Genomic DNA, 19,983 nt, shown 5'->3' on the forward strand with positions numbered 1-19,983 from the left:
GGTGATCTCAGCAAAATCTCACGCCACGTCCCTAAAATACTTTTTTAAAGCGGGAATGAGGGCGACAGGAACCGGCCGGATGAATCCACTCCGAGAAAAGACGGAGTCGGATCGCCCAAACTCGGTCAACACGTCCGTTTCAGCATGAATCCAGGAGGAGGAGGGGGACATTTCTTTTTTTAATTCGAGGGACTGAAATGCATACCCATATGTATGTACAAAGTAGCAGCGTATATCCAGCGCTGATGTATGTGACTATGGATAATAGGAGAAACTATCGACAAATATCCTGGCATTAACGGCCGATGCTGTAGGTGGTGGCTGTGGAAAGTAAATTGTGCATGGCGGCTGCTGCTGATGATGCTGATTGCTTGCTACGAAATTTTTCCACACAGAAGCAGGTTCTTGTATGACGAGGTTTAAGGTTGGATGATCCGCGGTACAATCCATGTTGGTTGCTGCTTGTACCTTGCTCATAAGTGCCTGTAATTTGCGCAACCTTTCGATGGCGGGCAATCGAGGCCCAGTCTTCATTGGAGACTTCCTGTGCGTTTTCAGGTGACGGCGCAGGTTGCTAATCACAGAGAACTTTTTGTCGCAATTGTCTCTTTACGTATGTGTGCTAACAATAAGCTAAATTCGTCCACGAATATTGTTTGACATGCTTACACTGTACATTCAAACGGCTTTTCGCCTGTGTGAGTATAAGAATGTGTTTTCAAAGCGCTTGGTCGCGAAAAGGACTTGCAACATGCGTGGCATCGGTATGGACGTTTCGTCAAAGAGGAGGAGGAGGAAATGCAGTGCATGATCTCGTCGTCGTCGTCGTCGTCGTCGTCGTCGTCGCGATGCTGCTGCTGCTGCAGCAGCAGCTTCTTGTCATCTTGTTTGATGCTGGTATGGTAGATTCCACCATTGTTCGAATAGGTAATATGCTGCCCTGCGTTCATTGTTGTTCGATAGCGCTTGGAGGAGAAAAAAAGGGGGTGCGTTTAAATGCAAAGGAAAAAAGGAATGTGTTGCTTTAGCTGAATATAGAAGATCCTTTTTATTTCTTTGGGTGGTACACTGCTGGCAAAATGCATTTTCATTGTCTGCCCTGCCCGGATTTTTAACCATATTTGGCGTACCACAGACGGCGTTGCCAACTATCCCTAACACAACTGTCAACTGCGCACGCAGCCACATCGTCGTCAAGTTACACTTAGATGTGTATAACATCTATTCACAGCAACCGTGGCTTGTGGATTTATTGCTCTTGGATCAGGTCATCTTGGAATTTACATTGCGTTTAATGGACCAGAAACGTAAGTTGCAAGTAAATATGTAAAGAGATACCGAGTCTCATGTTCCCATTCTCGTGAGCATTTCAATCATAAGATCATGGGCATAAATGTAGCACACATGATCTGTACAGTTAAATCGATCAGCTGCAAGTATTCATACAAGTAACTCCAAATGTAGTCTAATGCAAAAAAAAAAACCAAATAAATTTGCTATACATAATCAGGGATCCATCGGGGTCACGCGGACATCTGCATCAAGCATTTTTATCCGGGAGTTGCTCGTAACTTTTAAGGGAAGAAGCTAATTGCGCGGTATCCTTGTGCCTGAGTAAGGAAGAGTTTATTCAGTCTTGGCATGGCCGCAATTTAGGCGAGCAGAAACACGGCAATACGAGTCAACAAGGATGGTTAGCGGGATAATGAGGTAAGGCAGGTAAAACGCGCAGAGCGTGGCGAGCTCGGTGGTTGTCAAAAAGGCATATTCGGGATTGAAAAAGAGTTCTGCGAAAACAGGCACCAAAGTGGTGGCAACGTGTGCGCCGTACACTACCGTCGTATGTGATGAGTATATGGAAAATGGCTACTAGCTATCCCTATCTACAATGTAGACTTACCAATCAATGGAAGGCGGATGCTATCCGAGTCTTTGGAAAGATGGATATCAGTAAAAATTACTGAAATATCTTCTCTACTTTAAGCTTACTTTTGTAAAGCCCGTGGCACGCAGCAAAGAATAAAGGAGTCTGCACAAACAGTTCACAGAAACCAAAGCTCTTGAACCAAGGAAGGTTCGAGGCATTCGTCATGAAGGGATCCTTGTAGGTTGTCAGGTACCATTGGTTGAGATCCTTCAGCGCCTGGGGAACATATTTCGGAGGGTAGACGGACTGCAGATCTACAAGCAGCGTAATGGGGATATGCGTAGCAAAGTATACAAAGTAGATGAGATCAAGTGGTCTGGACCACAAGCTTTTGTTGTTGTTGCTTGTTGCTGCTGCGGCAGTCATTGCGGGCAAAAAGAGAAGGACGCTCACAGACTGCCCTCCTCTTTCTTCTCCGAGTTTACATGCTTACCATCACGCTTGTGCGCCATGGCAACACTGATGCCAACAAGAAACGCATCATACAGGGACAACTCGGTAGCTTCCTGAACCTACACGTCCGTGTTGACCCCAGTGCTGCTAACAAGGCAAAACTCTAGAAACCGAGCTGAACGAAACAGGAAGGGCACAGGCCGCAGCAGTGGGCAGGCGACTTGCTCAAGATATCATTGATAAAATATACTGCAGCGACCTTGTTCGTTGCAAACAGGCAAGGCAAAATTGTTGAGAATGGTTGTGGTTGGGTAATCATCTCTTATGTCAAAAGGAAAAGACTATGGAAGGCATTATTCAATACCACGACGAGAAACCGCCGGTTGCATTTCTCGAGAGTATCCGTGAACGTGGATTTGGCAATCTGCAGGGAATGCTGCTGTCAAAGATTGCACGAGAAAGCTCCAAACGAAAAATCTCGTTTGATGAGATGATAAAGCTGGAAGGCGGCGAGCTAGAGTCAGAATTTGGGAAACGGGTTGTTGAAGGATACCAAGAGATTGTGAACGACGCGCTTGAGCATGGTTACAATCATATCCTTGTAGTCACCCACGGAGGTCCTTTGCGAGTCCTTACACATCACTGGACATTTGAGGCACAATACAGAAACATCACTGCAGAGGATATCCGTTCACATGGCAACACGGCTGTCACTCGGGTGCAAATCAGCGATAAAGATCGACGCGGGTTAGTTGAAGTTGTGGGATGTATCAAGCATCTCGAAGAGAGCCAGGTCCAGGTAGAAGCGCCTCCCGCGGTTTAGCCAAGTGACAGGATCGCCGGCTCCGTAATAGTATTCCTGATGGATCATCGCTGAAAAAGGAAAAGCGCCAAAATGATAAGGAAAAAGAATGCTAAAAAAAGATTCCAGCAGTCGCAAAAGTATACACTTGAATGTGATCTAGGAACTATTGTAGGCCGTTGCCCATCATTTTGAAAACACACACACAAAATAGAACGCTGTTGTTGTGAGATGTTGGCGGTAAATATCAAACATATATACAATTGTAGCCCGACGATGTGAGAGAATTTGCATGCGCTGCTGAAAGCGCAATGAAAAGGCATGATTTTCCGTCCCCGCAATGACCTCGTTCCTTCTTCCATTAACTTTTTTTTATTTCCTTTATTCCCTTTTCTCTCTCTCTCTCATCTCTCTTATTTCTCCTCCCTTTATATATCTCTCTGTTGTTATATTTATATGAATCCTTAATCTAAGCTATGGCACAAACTGACGTCGATGCAGTAAACACAACCACCACCGTCTCCGTGCATTCCGAGAGTTCTGACGGCAACAAATACTGGGACGTGCAGTCAGCAACCGATGAGTCGATAGAAACTATCGCCACCACTCCGCCTCACACTGATGAAAGTAACAACAAGACAAATACCGGTTCAGCAGCAGCGCCTCGGCGCAAGAGGGGTCTGACAATCACTCAAGATAAAGTGGACAAGGAGAAAGAGGCAACAACATCATCAGAAAAAGGAGAAGAGGATATTGATTGGGGTAATGAAAATGAAACAAGAGGAGCTGTTTGCATTGGCCAAAAGTGAGTACTTACCAACTCTAATCTAATAGACTTTTGGTCAAGAGTCATTTCGGACTTTGACAACGTTGTAAAGAACGAGCGACCTACTCTATCTGTGCAAATCGAGCGAGGGGTCCCGCCCTCCTTGCGAGGCATGATTTGGCAGCTGTTAACGCGATCGAAAGACCCGAATCTGGAGCAGCAGTATTTGGAGCTTATCAACCAAGAGTCTGTCTACGAAAAAGCTATCACGCGAGATTTGAGCCGCACGTTTCCCAACAATGACTACTTTCAAAGCAAAGCCGGCCAGGAAGCGCTGTTCAATGTTGTCAAGGCGTACTCTTTGTATGACAGCGATGTTGGATATTGCCAGGGGATATCATTTATTGCTGGACCACTGTTGCTCAATATGCCAGAGGAAGAAGCATTTTGTGTGCTTGTACAACTTATGCAAAAGTATACCCTGCGCGGACACTTTGCACACCAGCTCGACCTTTTACATCAGCGACTGTATCAATTTGACGGCTTGCTTTACGACTTTTTACCACACGTTCACCGGCACTTTGAGACACAGGGCATCCGATCCAACATGTACGCCTCGCAGTGGTTCATGACCCTGTTCGCTTACAAATTCCCACTCGACGTAGTATTCCGCATTTATGACATAATCCTTGCAGAAGGCATTGAAGCCTTGTATACCTTTGCATTAGCACTCGTCCAAAAGAACCAATCTGTGATCCTGAGCCTCGAATTCGATGCACTCGTCAACTATCTAAAGAGCGATATTCTGACAGTCTACGACAACGACACCACACATCTCATCCGCGATGCATACAAATTCAAGATACCTCCCAAACGGTTCGCTCGTTTGGCTAAAGAATACCGCTTAGAAGCTGCTCGTGTGCAGAACGAAGCCCAAATCATTGAAAATCTCAAGAAACAAAAAAAGTCACTCTCAGAAACCATACGTAACCTGGAAACAAACTTGAAGGATATCAACAAGGAATATGCGCTGGTCGCAAATGAGCTGATACAATCCAAAATGGAAGTCGCGCGCATCCACGACGAGAACGATGCCTTAAGACAGCAGTCGCAGGATCTTAAGCGTGCACTCGAGACCCTGCCAGCAGAGATAGAGGCGCGCGTCAAGGAGGAAATGGAGATCCTCGTCACAAAGAACGCTGCGCTCGTGCAGCGGAATTCAGCGTTGGAGGACCAGATGGCTTACATGGAAAATATGGTGACTGAAATGAAACACAAGTTTGAGCAGAGCGAGAGTGAACGTGAATCGTTGCGACAGCGGCTGGTTGATCTCAAGCGTCTTGTTGATTAAATAATAAAAAGCTCGATGTTCTAGCAAATGTGGATTAGAGAGATTATTATGAACAGTGCACTGCACGTACCTGCCGACTGATAGATAATAGGGAATAGCTCATATTCAAGAAGCAGCAGAAGAGCCGGGTGGCCGTTGTTGTTGTACCTCGATCAAATATTCAGTCCCAGCCCGCTTGTTGCCTGTAATAGCCATGCCTTCCACCGTGTCAAGCAAAAGAACCAGTTGCAAGAGTTCACCGAGTAAACTATGAAAAAAATAATAAAAACCTTTTTTCCCCTTGCTTCCTGTCTTTTTCTTTCCTTGTCCTCCTTTTTCTTCCCACTTTGCTTTCGTCACTCGAAATGAGCGCCACCAGACTTATTACTCCATCACGCCAGTTGGCACGACGATTGTACGCTACAGCTGCTGCCGACGCAGAGGTAGTTAACGCAGCAAGGGGAAATTGACTTATGGATGTATATTCACGCTTGGAAAAAATAATATAGAAGCTGAAAAAGACAGCCTTGTATGACTTTCATGTGCAGCATGGTGGCAAGATGGTGCCCTTTGCGGGGTACTCGATGCCGGTCCAATACAAGAATATGGGCATGTTGGCCTCCCACTTGCATACCCGTGAAAAGGCTTCCATCTTTGATGTCTCCCACATGCTCCAGACTCGGTAAGCTACTGAAGATATTCAGATATGATAAAGGATATACATGGTTGATGTGTTGATTTGCTATTTAGAGTGATCGGCAAGGACCGCCAGAAATTCTTTGAAACTCTGGTCGTCGCAGATCTGCACCAACTTCCAGTCGGTCAAGGCACCCTTTCCGTATTCACAAATGAGCAAGGCGGTATCATTGACGATACCATTGTTATGCAGCAAGACAAATGCCTCTACGTCGTATCCAACGCGGCGTGCGCAGATAAAGATCTGGTGCATATCCGCAAGCACCTCGTCGAGTTCCAAAACAAGGGTGGCGACGTTGACCTCCAGATCATTGACGACCACAGCTTGATTGCCATCCAAGGCCCAAGCGCTGCAGCTGCCCTGGAAAAATTGGTTGGACACAGCCTGAATGACTTTGGATTCATGCATGGCAAGTTCATGGACGTTGCTGGAGTGCCTTGCCACGTCGCACGTTCAGGATACACTGGCGAAGACGGTTTCGAGGTAAAAGAATAATTACACCATCCATACATTGAACAGGATTCTCTGATTGTTATGTTAGCTTTCAGTCCCTACTCCTGAAATTCTCAGCGTTACAGAGAAGCTTTTGGCTCACCCAGACGTCGAAATGGCCGGTCTCGGCGCTCGCGACAGTCTGCGTCTCGAGGCCGGGTTGTGCTTGTACGGAAACGACTTGGATGATACCACGACTCCTGTTGAGGCAGGTCTGACGTGGACCATCCCCAAGTCTCGCCGTGAGACTGGAGGATTCTTGGGCGCCGAACGTATCTTGACACAGATCAAGGATAAAAAGACAATTGAGCGACGCCGCATTGGCTTGATTGTACAGGGCGCACCTGCTCGCGAGGGCGCAGAGATCTTGGATAAGGAGGGAAATGTTATCGGCAAGGTAACCTCTGGCTGCCCTTCGCCGTGCCTGAAAAAGAACATTGCCATGGGCTACGTCAAGAGCGGATTCCACAAGAAGGGCACTGATTTGAGTGTCAAGGTTCGCAACAAGATCCAGGATGCTGTTGTTACCAAGATGCCATTCGTAGAAGCCAAGTACCATAAATAAATTAGTTAATATACATTGATTATGTTCATGATTGTATTCCAAGCAAAAGCTTTTGCTACAAAATTCAAATCGACATATCAACGTAGGAAGTTGATCGTGGAAAATGGAAATTGGATTAATATTTAGCAGGATAGGATCAGAATCTTTTTCAATCCGGTCGATGAGTACTCTAGAACCAGTTCCTTTGGTCTTTTTTTGTTTTGTATACATTGTTCCGTGTACAATCCAAGTGTAGTGAAATTCTACATTTCTACAGCAGTGACCCATCCTGCGGTCTCTTCTTGGTCGACGAGGAGGGCCAGTCACTGTTGCTCCGACAAAACAGACACTTGCGGGCTGTCTGTCAAGGAACTCACAGACGCACACACACCCCATACTCTAATTACAAAAAAGCTAACAATGGCCCAAGGTGAGAGAGTCCTTCTACATTCACATTGCAGTTGGGAGAGCAGCGTTACTGAATTACGTTTGACGTTAAGAGATGGAAGCTACCCAGCAGGCTATGAACAAAAGCCGCATTCCTTTAGAATACCGTGATTACTGTGCTCACCTCCTCCTTCCTCTGAACAAATGTCGTGGTGAAACCTTCTATCTCCCCTGGAAGTGCGAGAACGAACGACACGCTTACGAAAAGTGCCAATACGATGAGTACGTGTTCACATTGTAGCAGCAGCAGCAGTTTCAGAAAGACTCACCTTTATGTTTTCACAGTTACAAGCGACGCATGCGCGAATTAGAGAAGAAGCGAGCTGACGAAGAATAAACGCGATACAGTATAAATGACTCTAGTTTACATATACACGCCCGTGAATAGATGCAAATTTGTCTGCGCGACTGTTGGACATAACATTTGAACGATCATTTCGATCCAATGATATGGAAACATTCGAATGGAGAGGAACACGAGGATTGAGGGAGAGAGAGATGTCGATTATCATTGTATGAATTTACACTTTGAGACCTGATGTGAGAATTGAACGAGTTCACACGTTTGCTTACAGAAAAATATCCTGACCTATGTGCATAATCTTGTCACGGCAGAAAATGTACAAGGATGGGCAGAGGCGCTGCGCACCCGGGCAAAAAGGCTGTATGGCCTCCTCCATTTCATCACAAACTTGAGTCGTCTGCTGGTGGTGGTGTGCAAGAAGCAGCGTGTGACAAAAGACCTGCTGTTGCTTCTTCTTTTTGCTCGCAGCAGCATGGCGACAGAACCGACAGTCTTTGAAACGAAGCTCACCGGCAGTCCCTCCAACATCGGTAGGCCGATGCCCGACTTGCCTTGGCGGCACCCTGTCAAGCAAGGATTTGCCACCGTCGGTGAGAATCGTCTCGCCGAGCCCATTTCAATGTACTATGAGTTGCACGGCAACGGTCCAAAGAAAGCAGCGTTTATTATGGGTCCGTGGTAACCCGAGAAAGAAAGCTGCCCACAGAGACCGTATATGTATATTTACATTGGTGTTTTCTTTTAGGACTCAATGCTGCTTGTCAAACATGGGATTATCAGACAACATACTTTGGCGGCTCGGGCGAATACACCGTGCTCGTTTTCGATGCTCGAGGAGTTGGCTGGACCGACGGCGACTGGGACTGGTACAACACTGCAGAGTGGGCAGAGGATGTTCTGGATCTATTAGATTACATTGGATGGCGCAAGGATATACACATTGTTGGCCACAGCGCTGGCGGCGAAGTGCTCCTCAAAATGCTGTTATCCAACAGAAGCGTGGGTCGCTTCCGATCAGCAAGCCTGCTCAACACTACAGCAGGTGGGATACCACCATTCACTGGTGGATGGGTCATTATTTCCAACGCGTTTATCAAGGATCCTCAAGTACAGATGGAACGCCTCATTAAAGTAAACTACACAGAGGTAACATATATATAATTTTGCGGGATGTTACTCTCTCTCGATGCCAAGAATGCATGCATAGTCTTGGTTGAAAGCGCGGCCAGACGATGATGCTTCATTTGAAACCAACTATGAAAAAGTAAAAGCGGTATGCTTCTTCTTCTTCCTTCAAATTTATCAGTATGATCAGGCTCACTTTAAATGGACAGCGGATAAAAGCGAGGCAAAGCCGCAATCGACCTCAGAAGCTTGGCGCCATGATAAGCCAATCGGTTGCAGCTATGCGTCACTGGGTCACGGAATCAGAACTCGATAGCATCCAGCAGAGTGGAGTACCGATTTTGGTAGCTACGAGTAAGTTGTTAGACGTATACTACATGTAGTGCGGAGAGACCAACGCTTTGCAGATACTTGGGATAATTTCATCCATTCCAGCCACAGCTATCACCTACGAGACAAACTGCAGCCTCGCCGCTTTGTCGTTTTTGAAGACACCGGCCACATTGTGCCAACTGCCAAGCACGCCGAACTTAACAAAGTTTTGCAAGATTTTTGGGACCAAGTACAGCATCCTCCTGCCACTACTGCTAGCTGAGCATTAAATTGTGTAACAACATCTATTCTCAAGAAAAGATCCATTTTACAATATTGGCTCGTGACAGTAGTAGTAAAACTTTCAACAACTGGTATGTATGTATTTAATGATAGCGGGAGAAACAAACATGAATTTGTGCCCCTACTTGGTAACTAGCAAGCATGGAGTGCCCCGTAGGCAGTTAAAGTTGTTTCCTTGCAAAGTTTATGCTCGGCCACTCAACTCTCGCTCCAGCTCGTCTACTTCCATGTGATGCAAGGCATGATTTGCAACAGCTGAAGCAGCAATTGAACTGTTGCCAGCTCCAGCTGCTGCTGGATTCTGCTCGTTGGGCGCGGCTGTGGACCGTGCTTGAGCAGCGGCTTGTTTACTTCGTTCCAACGTCTCGCGATCTTGCGCGGACAAGCTAAAGGGGGAAAATAACATTGTTAACAACTTTGCATGAAAGCATGAGCTTCATCGTAGCTAACCTCTCCTTTCGTCGAAGGTTGGTACCGGCGTGGGTTTGAGGTTGCAACAATCCCTGCTTGTTGGCCTTAAATGACATGACTTCTTGGGCAATCATTTCTACGAAATACATTCAATAAATATAAAAAGCAACATACAGTAAGTCCAGCTCGTAACATACTGCGCATATCTTCAATAGAGTCGACAACTTCAAACGAGAAATCGAAATGTTCTGTGTGTGATGGCTACCAAATTGCCCAATTAGATCGCATATCTTTGTAAAGACGATGCTAGACCATACCTCGTCATCTTCATCGTGATAGGCATTAAGATACGGGTGTGCCAAGGCTTCTTCGACAGTGATGCGCTTGGCGGGATCAAATTCCAAAAGCTTGGTCAGCAAGTCAATGGCCAAGGGCGTGGCTACACACAATTACGATTAATACATATAAAATATAGTGATTGCCCCTATGACGAAATCACCCTTTGGATAAAGTTTCTGGAAAGGAATCTTGGGCATGTAGGGAAGGCTTCGAATATAGACTTGGGCCTGTGTCACACGTATGATTGTTAATAGACTTATTTCACATAATTACAATGTTTGAATCTCCGTTTACCCTTTCACTGCCAACACGTCGCAGAGTCTCTTCATCAGGGGTACCCAAAATGCCCAAAATCTGGTTAAGCTGATCCACGTCTAAATAATAGATACTGCGTGTTTAGCAGAAACGGCCTACTACAACTGCCAAAATAAAACAACCAAACACCTACAGTCTCGGCCCTTGAAGAGTGGCTTTCCGCCAAGCATTTCAGCAAAGATACAGCCGACTGACCACATGTCAACTAACACCAATTGCATTAGTTTACGAAGACCACGACAAATTATGCAGCAACTTACTGGCTTTTGTGTAGTTTTGGAAGCTCAACATAATCTCGGGCGCTCGATACCATCGTGTAGCAACGTATTCTGTCATGAATCCAGCATTGCTTTCAGGACTGTCGGAGTATCCACGAGCCAGACCAAAGTCGCAGATCTGTAAAAAGGGAAATGTATACATGAGTCTCTTTCCATTTCCCAACAGATCACATTCAGGGGCATTACCTTGAGTTCGCAGTCGGCATTGACCAGCAGATTGCCTAACTATTATTAGTCAAATCCCATTATCAACGATAAAGTTCCAGACCTCACCAGGCTTCAAATCACGATGGAGTACCTACAATGTAATGTGTTAACAATAAACTCTCAACCCACAATCAATTCAAAAACTGGGGACTTACATTGGCACTGTGAATATACTTTAAGCCACGGCAAATTTGGTAGACAAAGTATTGAAAGTGTGCGTCCGTCAACGGTTGACCGGATCGAATAATTTGATGCAGATCAGCTTCCATCAGCTCTTGAACCAAGTAGCTATCGTGCGTACGATTCCCATGTTATTTCTTGCAACTACCATCCCACAATCCAAAAGTAAATCCTTACAGCTCGTTGAAGTCTTGCAGGTTGACAATATCCATGTCAATGATAGACGTTATCTAAAAGATTGTTGAATAAGACTTGATATATAAAAGACAATGCATAATTTACGTTTTCGTGTCCGTTGAAATGCTTCAAAAGCTTGACTTCGCGCAAGGCTCTTTTGGCTAGGATATTCTTCTCAAAGATCCGACAGACCTATTCCACTTGTCAAGCGTCTGACACACACACGCCGTTCTGCATAGACAGCCACATGTATTTACTTTCTTGATAGCTACTTGCTCTCCGGTCTCTGTATCCTTGGCAGCACTAACGAAAGAGACGTGTCATCCACCCTGCGTCTGCCTGACAGAGGGCACTCTCTCAAGACAATTACCATACGACGCCGTAGGCGCCTTGGCCCATTTCGCGGATGAACTGAAATTTCTTGTCGACAATAAAGTGCTGATTGATAACCGGAAAGGAATGGTATCCAGGCATGATGAAGCAGTGGCGATGAAGAACAAGGGAAAAGGTAAAAGGCCGAGCCCGCTGCCCATTCAAGGACCCGTCCCCCATCCGTCCCTGCGAAAACTCAGTCGAGCGGCGGCTCGAGCCTTTTTTCTTGAGAAAATGAAAAAGCTGAGGGCTGTACTATTTTAAAACTATGCAGTTTTAGTCTTTTTAGGGCGAAGATTGATGCATCATGGACATGTAGGAGGATCTGCTGCGAGACTCCATGAGGCTAAAACCGCTCAAAACTGGAGAATATGACGACTTTTTCTTCAGGATTCTTTAGGCATAGCGTCACTGGTGCTACGACAAGTGAGTAAACCCTGTCGGACTATGAACTGAGATGTTGTTTCTCAAAAAAAAGTTTTTCGCTGGCAAGGTATAAACCTTCTTCTTTTCTACAAACTTCTCTTGGAGCGCACGCCACAGCGTCTCAACCCCTTCTTGGAGCAACTTCGTGGCTGTTTACAAACACCAATCCACATCAACACCTTGGTTTGCCCACCATCCCGTCTCACGACACTCTTCCGTCTGCGTTCGTACGTCGCAAAGTAGCCGTTGTTTGTCTCGTACATAGCCTGAGACCTTTCCAGCCACCGTAGCAGGAAAAGTCCCAACAGTATATCAAAGAAGCGTTTTTCAAAACTTGCTATGCACTCTGGTGTTCCACCTGCCCCTCCGCCCAACAACTAACATAAAGACAACAGTACTGCAACACATCTCGTAAAAGGATCTCCTCTATATATTATTACTACACACTTACACAAGTAATGGTTGATCTCCCTACTCAAGGCGACAACTACTCTGCACAGCAAGGCTGCTTTGAAGGACCAGAAAAACTCCTTGAAGTCTGGTTCTCTCCCTCTCCACAAAAACTGCTGGACCACCAGCACTTGCGATATTCCGATTCCTCGGATGACGATAATATCCTGAGCAACAATGACGACGATGACGATGACAAGAGCGAAAATATAGCCCGTTTCAGCCCCCCTCGGTCACGGGCCCAAAACTATTCCACTGAAAAATCAGGCTTGCGTGTGGTGCCGCGCGTGGTCTGGGATGATGTACTTGCCATCGTCAAGTGCACGGTCCTCAATGTTATTAATAATAGTCATGTGGATGCCTATCTTTTGAGGTAAAGGCCATCTGTCAGCGGATCACGCTTTATTTTGACATGCAGCACTTATCGAACCTCTATCGTTTCGCAGTGAGTCATCCATGTTTGTCTACCCACACAAACTAATTCTCAAGACTTGTGGTACCACCACGTTGCTCTTGGCCCTTCCCCGCATTTTGGAGGTTGCTAAACAATATTGTGGCTTTGAAAAGGTCTGGCGTGTTTTTTACTCCCGCAAGGCGTTCATGTTCCCTGAACGCCAGGTTGGTCCGCACCGTTCTTGGGAAAGTGAGGTCGAGTTCCTCAACCGCTACTTTGGTAAGCTCATCATCCCCATCCCTGCATGGACCTTGCTCGTTCCTGAGCTGCCATTGTGATCTAATCCTGATTTATTCAATTACAGACAATGGCTCAGCTTACACGATTGGCAAGGTTGCCAGAGACCATTGGCATCTCTATCTTACGAAACCGGCCGACGATGTGTTGCATCATCCACGACCGCGCTCTCAATTGAACTCGCCTATTATCAGCGACCTGGCTGCTGGTCAGGAAATTTTGAGCAGTGGGCAATCGACGCCCGTGTCAATCGATGATCCTTCCCCTTTTGGCAACCGGGGCCACTCCCATCCAGACCAGACCGTGGAAATCCTCATGACGCGCTTGAACCCCAAAGCCATGGAGAAGCATTTCTATCACGACCCTCAGGTTACCGAGCCAGGTACTGTCGGAGGCAAATGGGTGGACCGGGTTACCGGAATCCGCCAGCTTTACCCGGATGCGCAAATCGATTCGTTCCTTTTTGAGCCATGCGGTTATTCCAGCAATGGTCTCCAGGACGATCGCTACTTTACTATCCACGTCACACCGGAGCCAGCATGCTCTTACGCATCTTTCGAAACGAATATACCCGTCGAGCAGACGCATGCAGACCGCGGTGACGAGACTCCCATTGAGGCATTGGTTAGACAAGTCATTCACATCTTTGACCCGGAAACTTTCACTGTGACCTTCTTTACATCGCACCACAAAGAGCATCACAACCACACCCACATGGTCCGTTCGATGGGAAGCATGCTGGAAGGCTACGAAAGAACAGATAGAATCCTGTATGAATTTGATGGGTACGATTTGGTGTATGGCCATTATACGAAACAAGGTGCTTAATGCTTTCTGTCCTCTATTTTTTCACTTGTCTTCCTTTTTTTCCAAAATGACAAACTTGTGCAACAGTCCAATCAAAAACTTTAATTTTTGCGCTTCTTTGTTGTGTACTTGGTTCTTCCTCTTTCCGTCCTTTTTCTACAAATCGAGACATACTAGGATCGGCAACGCAGGTTAGTGCGCATAAGCATATTAGCACCCTTATTACCCTTCACACGTCCCAACCAGAGATAGGATCTACGTCTACCTTGGCTGCTTCTTTTTCCTCGCACAAACATAGCTTGGTGACCACCTTGACGCTCCTTTTGAAAAGACCCATTCTCTCTCTCTCTCTTGTCACTTGTCTTTATTGCTATCTTTTTCCCTCTCCCGTACTTTACCTTGCTTTCCCCTTTCAACCGTCCGCATTTGCATACCAAATGACAATGAGGCTGGACCCGAGTCAGGCTTTGAAGAAGTGCGGTAAAACCCTGCTCATCGGCTACGCGATTCTGTCAGTCATCTACACTGCCAGCTTTTTCTACATCAACTACAGCAGTGGGTACCGCGACAGCCCCATATTCCCGAGAGCCCGCAATGCAGTTGAATCTGCAGCTGCCGCGCAGGGACAGGTACTCGGCTTTGGAAACAAAAATGACAACGAGCAGACAGTTGTGTGGTCCAGTTCCCAGGGCGCAACCCAGCCAATGCCCGAAAGCTTTATCATGAGCAAAGTGTTCTCAGACTCGATGGGGCCTAGTGACATGACTCCATTCTTCTTCCGCGCAACCGAGACGTTCGAAAAGGAAGATATTACCATGGCAACCCTTGTCACTCGCAACCGTTTTCCCGTCTTGAGTCGTCTGGCCAGTAATCACCGAGGCAAGTACATTATATTACTACAACTCAACACAGCTGCGTCGGCGTTCCAATTAACCTCCGTGCGTGTGGCATTAGGTCCCATTTCGGCTGCCGTGCATATCAACGACGATGATGCCAAAGATGACACCATGAAAGAACTGCGAGAACTCTACTCTGAAAGCCCGGATATGCAAAAATATGTTGATATCCACCTCATTGTGGACAAGTACGATCGCCAGTTCAACATGTGGCGGAACGTTGCCAAACTGTTTGCCCGGACCGATTATATCATGATGCTCGATGTCGATTTCCACATTTGCACTGATCTGCGCAAATCTATCCGCAACAACACGGAGGCAATGGATCGCTTGCGATCAGGTCGCACCGCACTCGTCGTGCCTGCATTTGAATATATTGAACAGAAGGATGGTCTAGATTGGCACACGTTCCCTACAGACAAATCGAGCTTGCTGCAGCTTGTCCAAGAGGAGAAGCTCGGCATGTTTCACAGGTCCTGGTTCAAGGGCCACGGCTCTACTAACTATACACGTTGGTACGGAACCGATGAGTTGTACAAGGTCACCTCCTACGACTTTTCGTATGAGCCTTACATTGTGTACAAGAAAGAGTCGAGCCCATGGTGTGACGAACGTTTCATCGGCTACGGTGCCAACAAGGCAGCGTGTCTCTACGAGATCTACCTTTCCGGAATCGAGTACTGGGTCCTGCCACACGACTTTTTAATTCATCAGACTCACTTATACCCCGAGGATGAACGCCGCAAAGAGGTAACACTTGTTTCTTCCCATTTTTGCCCAATGCGATCGACAGCTCTTCTCTCTCACACACGTGTATAATAGCGTCAATACAACCGCAAATTGTACATTAACTATAGAGAAGAGGTATGTTTGCGCTACGCACGCAAATTCTATGCCTCTGGCGAGTGGAATTCCCCCATTGCAGATAACCTCAAGGCCGAGTGCCGAAAGATCCGTGGTTTCAAGCAGTCCCTCGACAGGGCAGTGTGAAGCCCAGGAACACATGCACGCCACGCACACCCAAGCACACTCAAGCACACACACACGCACATACACGCACTGTACAACACATATAACACCAATGCGTATTATAATATACATATTTAAAGGGATTATGCATTTTTCATTGTCTGAGATATTGCTGGGGACCTGCCTTCGCTCGTTTCCAAATATGTCACCAATTACCAGCAATGGTGATAGGCTGCATAAAAAGATCGTTTCCAAGCTATCCACTTTCTCTTAGCACAATGTGTTGCTTAGAGTCCCTCTGTTGCTGAAAGAACGGCGCGTGAAACCATCCAGCGCCCAATTCTTGATATCACTAAGTTGCGATGGCACCATCGCTTTGGTCGGCGTTATCATGCGTCAAAGTAGTAGTCTGTATGCAAGCTGCCAAATTGCCTCGTCGTCGCGAAGAATTCACGTGTAAAAAGAAATGGGCCATCCTATTGGTTTCTCTGTCAATCCTTTCCTTCTCACATCACTCGGTCGAATGTTGTCTGCAGACAATGTCGCTCTGTCCGATCTAAGCTGTGTGAAATCTGTTGCCAGCGAAGTTGTTTCATACTGGTCCAACGTGAGTGACAGCAGTTTGAGACAAGACAAAGACAGAGATATAGCAGCAAGCACCCAGTACTCACACATGTCATAGAGACTGTGCGAGCAACTGGCCGACCCATCCGGTGCAAAAGCATACTACAAACATTTGCTGCAAGTTGCAACCAACTATGAGCAGTGGGCGGAAGCTGCCACTATGCTGGATGATCTTGAAGGTAATGTTGGCAGGATCTCCCCCCACACACATCCCATTTTTGTTGCTCAGCAATAGAAATGTATTACATCCAGGTCACGATGCTTGGAAACAGGAACCGCGGTCTCCAGACTACGATTGGGAACTTATCCAGGCGAAATTGAACCAGCTTCGAGATGTTAGACAAACAACACAGAGCCAATCAGCCATGATTTTTGCTCTACGTACGAGTCTAGCCAGGAACCTGGGTGATATGGGAAATCCCAAAGTAAGAAAAACAAAATGATCCACAGATGGATGCAAGTAGGATAGACTAACTCTATTGTCCAAATCAGCAGTTATATTCACACAGCAGAAGTGGCACTAAAACCTTGATTTTGTCGTACATTGACGAAGTCGTACGACAATTAAATTGGATATGCGATGAACCATCGTCAGAGCCAGAACTTGATCTGCGAGCAAAGTTAGAGTTTTTCACAACGATCCGGCAAAGTTTCGGAAGAACAGCCTTGTTATTAAGTGGCGGTGGAACTTTGGGTAAGTGAGAAGACTGCATAGCTTTTTTTGCGTCTCTCACGCTAAGGTCTTTAATCACTCAGGTCTCAACCACTTTGGCGTCATTCGATGCTTACACAGAGCCCGTTTGCTACCGCGTATCATTTCTGGTGCGTCGAGTGGTAGCATTGTTGCTGCCATGGTGTGCACAAAAACTTCTGACGAGATACCCAAGATGTTCGACCCTTCTGCTTTCAAACTGGTAAGAGCGTGCGAAATCGATTAAATAAGAAATTCTGAATGATGGGCATTTTAGGATGTATTTGAACGTGCAGAGCAACCTGATACCCCGTTAATGAGGATCCATCGCCTGCTAAGCAAGGGACAATTGTATGACCTCGAGATTCTCCAGGATGCCATGCGAAGCAATATCGGAGACATCACCTTCCAGGCAAGTGCTCAGTGGTGTCGACAGCTCAGATGTCGCGCGCAAATATCACTGATGCTCCATCCAGGAAGCATTTAATCGGACACGCTGGATCCTCAACATTACAGTTAGTTCGTCAACTGTATACGACCAGCCACGTCTTTTGAACTATCTGACGGCACCGGATGTGGTATGTAGGCCATTGTTTCAGTCTGCGTTACACGTCAGTATCTAAATTTTGCGTCTATAGCTGATCTGGTCGGCTGTGTAAGACATTGTGTAGATATATCTCAATGAGAGCTTCCTTGCGTACTGATTTGCTGACCATTACAGAGCTGTGTCTTGTTCCGTACCAGTCTTTTACGGCTCGTCAGCCTTGTACGCAAAGGATAAAAACGGAAATATTGTACCTTGGAACCCGACAGGTAAGCAATACCTTTTGCATGCATAGCTGTGGACACACTTTAACATTTGTGCTCATTTTCCAGATCAACTCTACATCGACGGTTCAGTGGATAAGTAAATATTCTGTCTCCTGTCTCTATCAAATGGTGTGTGGCAGACCAACTAATCATCCCTCGCTTTTTTTTGATTTTTCCGGGTTCAGTGATCTTCCTATGAATAAGCTGTCAGAACTATTCAACGTCAACCATTTCATTGTATGTCAAGGTACGTCCGCTATAAATCTTCCAGTATGCAAATCTTTACGTGATCTCAACGTCACCCTACAGTAAATCCACACGTGATACCCTTTCTACAAAGATCCAGCACGCCTTCCCGGGCCAGGCGCGCCACCAATTTCTGCATGCGTCTGGCCAAATCCGAGATCCAGCATCGTTGCACTCAGGTAAATAAACGAACCACGGATCATCGACTCGATACAGACTAATCATCTTTGCTTGTTTAAAGCTTACAGAACTTGGAATCGCACCGTCCTTTTTCAACAAGATCCAATCCATCATTTCTCAGAAATATTCTGGAGACATCACCATCATCCCAGAAGTCGGTTGCAGCGATTTTTTAAAAGTCCTGTCCAATCCGTCATTTCGTACGGTCATGGAGGCCATAAATCGCGGCGAGCGTGCTACCTGGCCAAGTAATTTCTGTTTCTAACTTTCTGGTATAATGCGATTATTCTAACACGCTCTCTTTATTGATGCTTTCTTTAGAAATGTCCATCATTAGAAACCACCTTCAAATCGAATTGACTATAGACGCTATTTTGTATAGACTGCGTTTGCGCCGGCTGTCAGAGTTACCTCACAGCTTACCAGCCAACGGCAACGGCAATGCACCTTCAAGCAGACCAGTGATGGAGACTCGAGCAGCGTCTCACTTGGACGTGCCGCGCATATCTACTTTACCAGCTCCTATCGAGTTCAGTGCGACTCAGAGTACTCCGATATCTTACATGTCAGACAGAGAAAAGGCATCAAGCAGACGTGGTCTTGCAATGACTGCGCCTGATAAAAAATAAAGATGGAGGATATATTAGATTGTAGTCTTCTTATCCATACTCCTTCTTAGTACCTTTTGGTGTAAGATGGCTCAGCGCTCATGTATGTAAACGACCAAAAGCAGGAAAGAAAAGGACTAGTCTCGCAAGCAATGTAAATCAACGCACTTGAAGCTTACCGTACATGTTCTTCTTGTTACCAGAACCTCTCTCAAGTTTAACACAGGATTAACACTGCCTGGATTTCATGAATTCTGCAAAGCGAATCACTGAAACGGCAGCTTGCCGCGTTTTTGACTCCGAGGGGACAATGCATCAACGTTTTGGAGACTTTTTATATACGTATCCGCCATACTTTTCTATGATTTTTGCTGAAGAAAGATTGCTAGTATTCATAATATTTATTTTACGCATACATAGAATCAAGAAAAGCGCTCAATTCCATAGTTTTTCAGTATACCCAAAAAAACCACAAGTTGCAAAAAGCGAGGACAGTAGTTCTAATACGGAGCGGAGCACTAAATCTTTTTCCCGTCGTGATTGAGCTCCCCGGACCTTCCCTGCAGACGCGCCCCACTGGGTATCGGCAGGGGACTTAAAAGTGTACCCGTAGTGAGCATCTCTCATTACCTGATCCTTCGGTGGAGTCCGATACCAACTCGACGTCGAAGTCTAGGGGGAGGTAGGCATTGGTGGGTGGGGACTGGCGGTGCCGCCTCCTCACTGTGGTCCCTGGATATATCGTTGGCAACAATGTGAACTAAACGGCATCAATCTTTTTTATAAACAATTGAAAATGAATATTTTGAATAAACACAAGTCTTGTAAACATCTTTTACTTGTGCTGTTCTATAACGTTTTTAT

At 46.1% G+C, this 19,983-nt stretch overlaps 12 protein-coding genes across 12 annotated transcripts; 9 read left to right on the forward strand and 3 right to left on the reverse strand.

Moving 5' to 3' along the window:
• Nucleotides 1-255: 255 nt before the first annotated feature.
• Nucleotides 256-950, reverse strand: VTP01DRAFT_3290 (uncharacterized protein; the record flags this gene model as incomplete). Its single annotated transcript, XM_069381845.1, has 2 exons — nt 256-607; nt 670-950. 2 exons carry the CDS (start codon nt 948-950, stop codon nt 256-258), a joined length of 633 nt encoding a protein of 210 aa, XP_069236448.1.
• Nucleotides 951-1,626: 676 nt separating this feature from the next.
• Nucleotides 1,627-2,293, reverse strand: VTP01DRAFT_3291 (uncharacterized protein; the record flags this gene model as incomplete). Its single annotated transcript, XM_069381846.1, has 3 exons — nt 1,627-1,832; nt 1,901-1,930; nt 1,990-2,293. 3 exons carry the CDS (start codon nt 2,291-2,293, stop codon nt 1,627-1,629), a joined length of 540 nt encoding a protein of 179 aa, XP_069236449.1.
• Nucleotides 2,294-2,352: 59 nt separating this feature from the next.
• VTP01DRAFT_3292 (uncharacterized protein) lies at nt 2,353-3,143 on the forward strand (the record flags this gene model as incomplete). Its single annotated transcript, XM_069381847.1, has 3 exons — nt 2,353-2,425; nt 2,488-2,597; nt 2,655-3,143. 3 exons carry the CDS (start codon nt 2,353-2,355, stop codon nt 3,141-3,143), a joined length of 672 nt encoding a protein of 223 aa, XP_069236450.1.
• A 455-nt stretch (nt 3,144-3,598) lies between these two features.
• VTP01DRAFT_3293 (uncharacterized protein) lies at nt 3,599-5,239 on the forward strand (the record flags this gene model as incomplete). Its single annotated transcript, XM_069381848.1, has 2 exons — nt 3,599-3,884; nt 3,957-5,239. The coding sequence occupies 2 exons, from the start codon at nt 3,599-3,601 to the stop codon at nt 5,237-5,239; spliced, it is 1,569 nt and encodes a 522-aa protein (XP_069236451.1).
• Nucleotides 5,240-5,583: 344 nt separating this feature from the next.
• On the forward strand, nt 5,584-6,972 carry VTP01DRAFT_3294 (uncharacterized protein; the record flags this gene model as incomplete). The annotated part of the gene is made up of 4 exons (XM_069381849.1): nt 5,584-5,661; nt 5,728-5,900; nt 5,969-6,398; nt 6,457-6,972. The coding sequence occupies 4 exons, from the start codon at nt 5,584-5,586 to the stop codon at nt 6,970-6,972; spliced, it is 1,197 nt and encodes a 398-aa protein (XP_069236452.1).
• Nucleotides 6,973-7,371: 399 nt separating this feature from the next.
• On the forward strand, nt 7,372-7,735 carry VTP01DRAFT_3295 (uncharacterized protein; the record flags this gene model as incomplete). Its single annotated transcript, XM_069381850.1, has 3 exons — nt 7,372-7,381; nt 7,452-7,620; nt 7,684-7,735. The coding sequence occupies 3 exons, from the start codon at nt 7,372-7,374 to the stop codon at nt 7,733-7,735; spliced, it is 231 nt and encodes a 76-aa protein (XP_069236453.1).
• A 439-nt stretch (nt 7,736-8,174) lies between these two features.
• On the forward strand, nt 8,175-9,422 carry VTP01DRAFT_3296 (uncharacterized protein; the record flags this gene model as incomplete). The annotated part of the gene is made up of 5 exons (XM_069381851.1): nt 8,175-8,373; nt 8,448-8,848; nt 8,910-8,975; nt 9,037-9,181; nt 9,235-9,422. The coding sequence occupies 5 exons, from the start codon at nt 8,175-8,177 to the stop codon at nt 9,420-9,422; spliced, it is 999 nt and encodes a 332-aa protein (XP_069236454.1).
• A 204-nt stretch (nt 9,423-9,626) lies between these two features.
• Nucleotides 9,627-11,823, reverse strand: VTP01DRAFT_3297 (uncharacterized protein; the record flags this gene model as incomplete). The annotated part of the gene is made up of 15 exons (XM_069381852.1): nt 9,627-9,828; nt 9,893-9,989; nt 10,051-10,114; nt 10,171-10,292; nt 10,353-10,419; nt 10,487-10,566; nt 10,641-10,712; nt 10,768-10,903; nt 10,972-11,006; nt 11,059-11,083; nt 11,148-11,280; nt 11,350-11,402; nt 11,455-11,541; nt 11,607-11,652; nt 11,720-11,823. 15 exons carry the CDS (start codon nt 11,821-11,823, stop codon nt 9,627-9,629), a joined length of 1,323 nt encoding a protein of 440 aa, XP_069236455.1.
• A 269-nt stretch (nt 11,824-12,092) lies between these two features.
• Nucleotides 12,093-12,528, forward strand: VTP01DRAFT_3298 (uncharacterized protein; the record flags this gene model as incomplete). The annotated part of the gene is made up of 3 exons (XM_069381853.1): nt 12,093-12,147; nt 12,215-12,374; nt 12,429-12,528. The coding sequence occupies 3 exons, from the start codon at nt 12,093-12,095 to the stop codon at nt 12,526-12,528; spliced, it is 315 nt and encodes a 104-aa protein (XP_069236456.1).
• Nucleotides 12,529-12,605: 77 nt separating this feature from the next.
• On the forward strand, nt 12,606-14,116 carry VTP01DRAFT_3299 (uncharacterized protein; the record flags this gene model as incomplete). Its single annotated transcript, XM_069381854.1, has 3 exons — nt 12,606-12,970; nt 13,044-13,270; nt 13,356-14,116. The coding sequence occupies 3 exons, from the start codon at nt 12,606-12,608 to the stop codon at nt 14,114-14,116; spliced, it is 1,353 nt and encodes a 450-aa protein (XP_069236457.1).
• A 46-nt stretch (nt 14,117-14,162) lies between these two features.
• VTP01DRAFT_3300 (uncharacterized protein) lies at nt 14,163-15,981 on the forward strand (the record flags this gene model as incomplete). Its single annotated transcript, XM_069381857.1, has 4 exons — nt 14,163-14,286; nt 14,342-14,974; nt 15,050-15,741; nt 15,814-15,981. The coding sequence occupies 4 exons, from the start codon at nt 14,163-14,165 to the stop codon at nt 15,979-15,981; spliced, it is 1,617 nt and encodes a 538-aa protein (XP_069236458.1).
• A 502-nt stretch (nt 15,982-16,483) lies between these two features.
• On the forward strand, nt 16,484-19,140 carry VTP01DRAFT_3301 (uncharacterized protein; the record flags this gene model as incomplete). The annotated part of the gene is made up of 14 exons (XM_069381858.1): nt 16,484-16,567; nt 16,643-16,763; nt 16,837-17,009; nt 17,077-17,278; nt 17,341-17,498; nt 17,553-17,687; nt 17,752-17,853; nt 17,914-17,930; nt 17,997-18,088; nt 18,152-18,182; nt 18,271-18,332; nt 18,395-18,510; nt 18,573-18,759; nt 18,833-19,140. 14 exons carry the CDS (start codon nt 16,484-16,486, stop codon nt 19,138-19,140), a joined length of 1,788 nt encoding a protein of 595 aa, XP_069236459.1.
• Nucleotides 19,141-19,983: the final 843 nt, after the last annotated feature.

This window comes from Rhizomucor pusillus (genome assembly GCF_041956525.1).
Source record: "Rhizomucor pusillus strain CBS 183.67 unplaced genomic scaffold VTP01scaffold_16, whole genome shotgun sequence".
Taxonomy (NCBI): domain Eukaryota; kingdom Fungi; phylum Mucoromycota; class Mucoromycetes; order Mucorales; family Lichtheimiaceae; genus Rhizomucor; species Rhizomucor pusillus.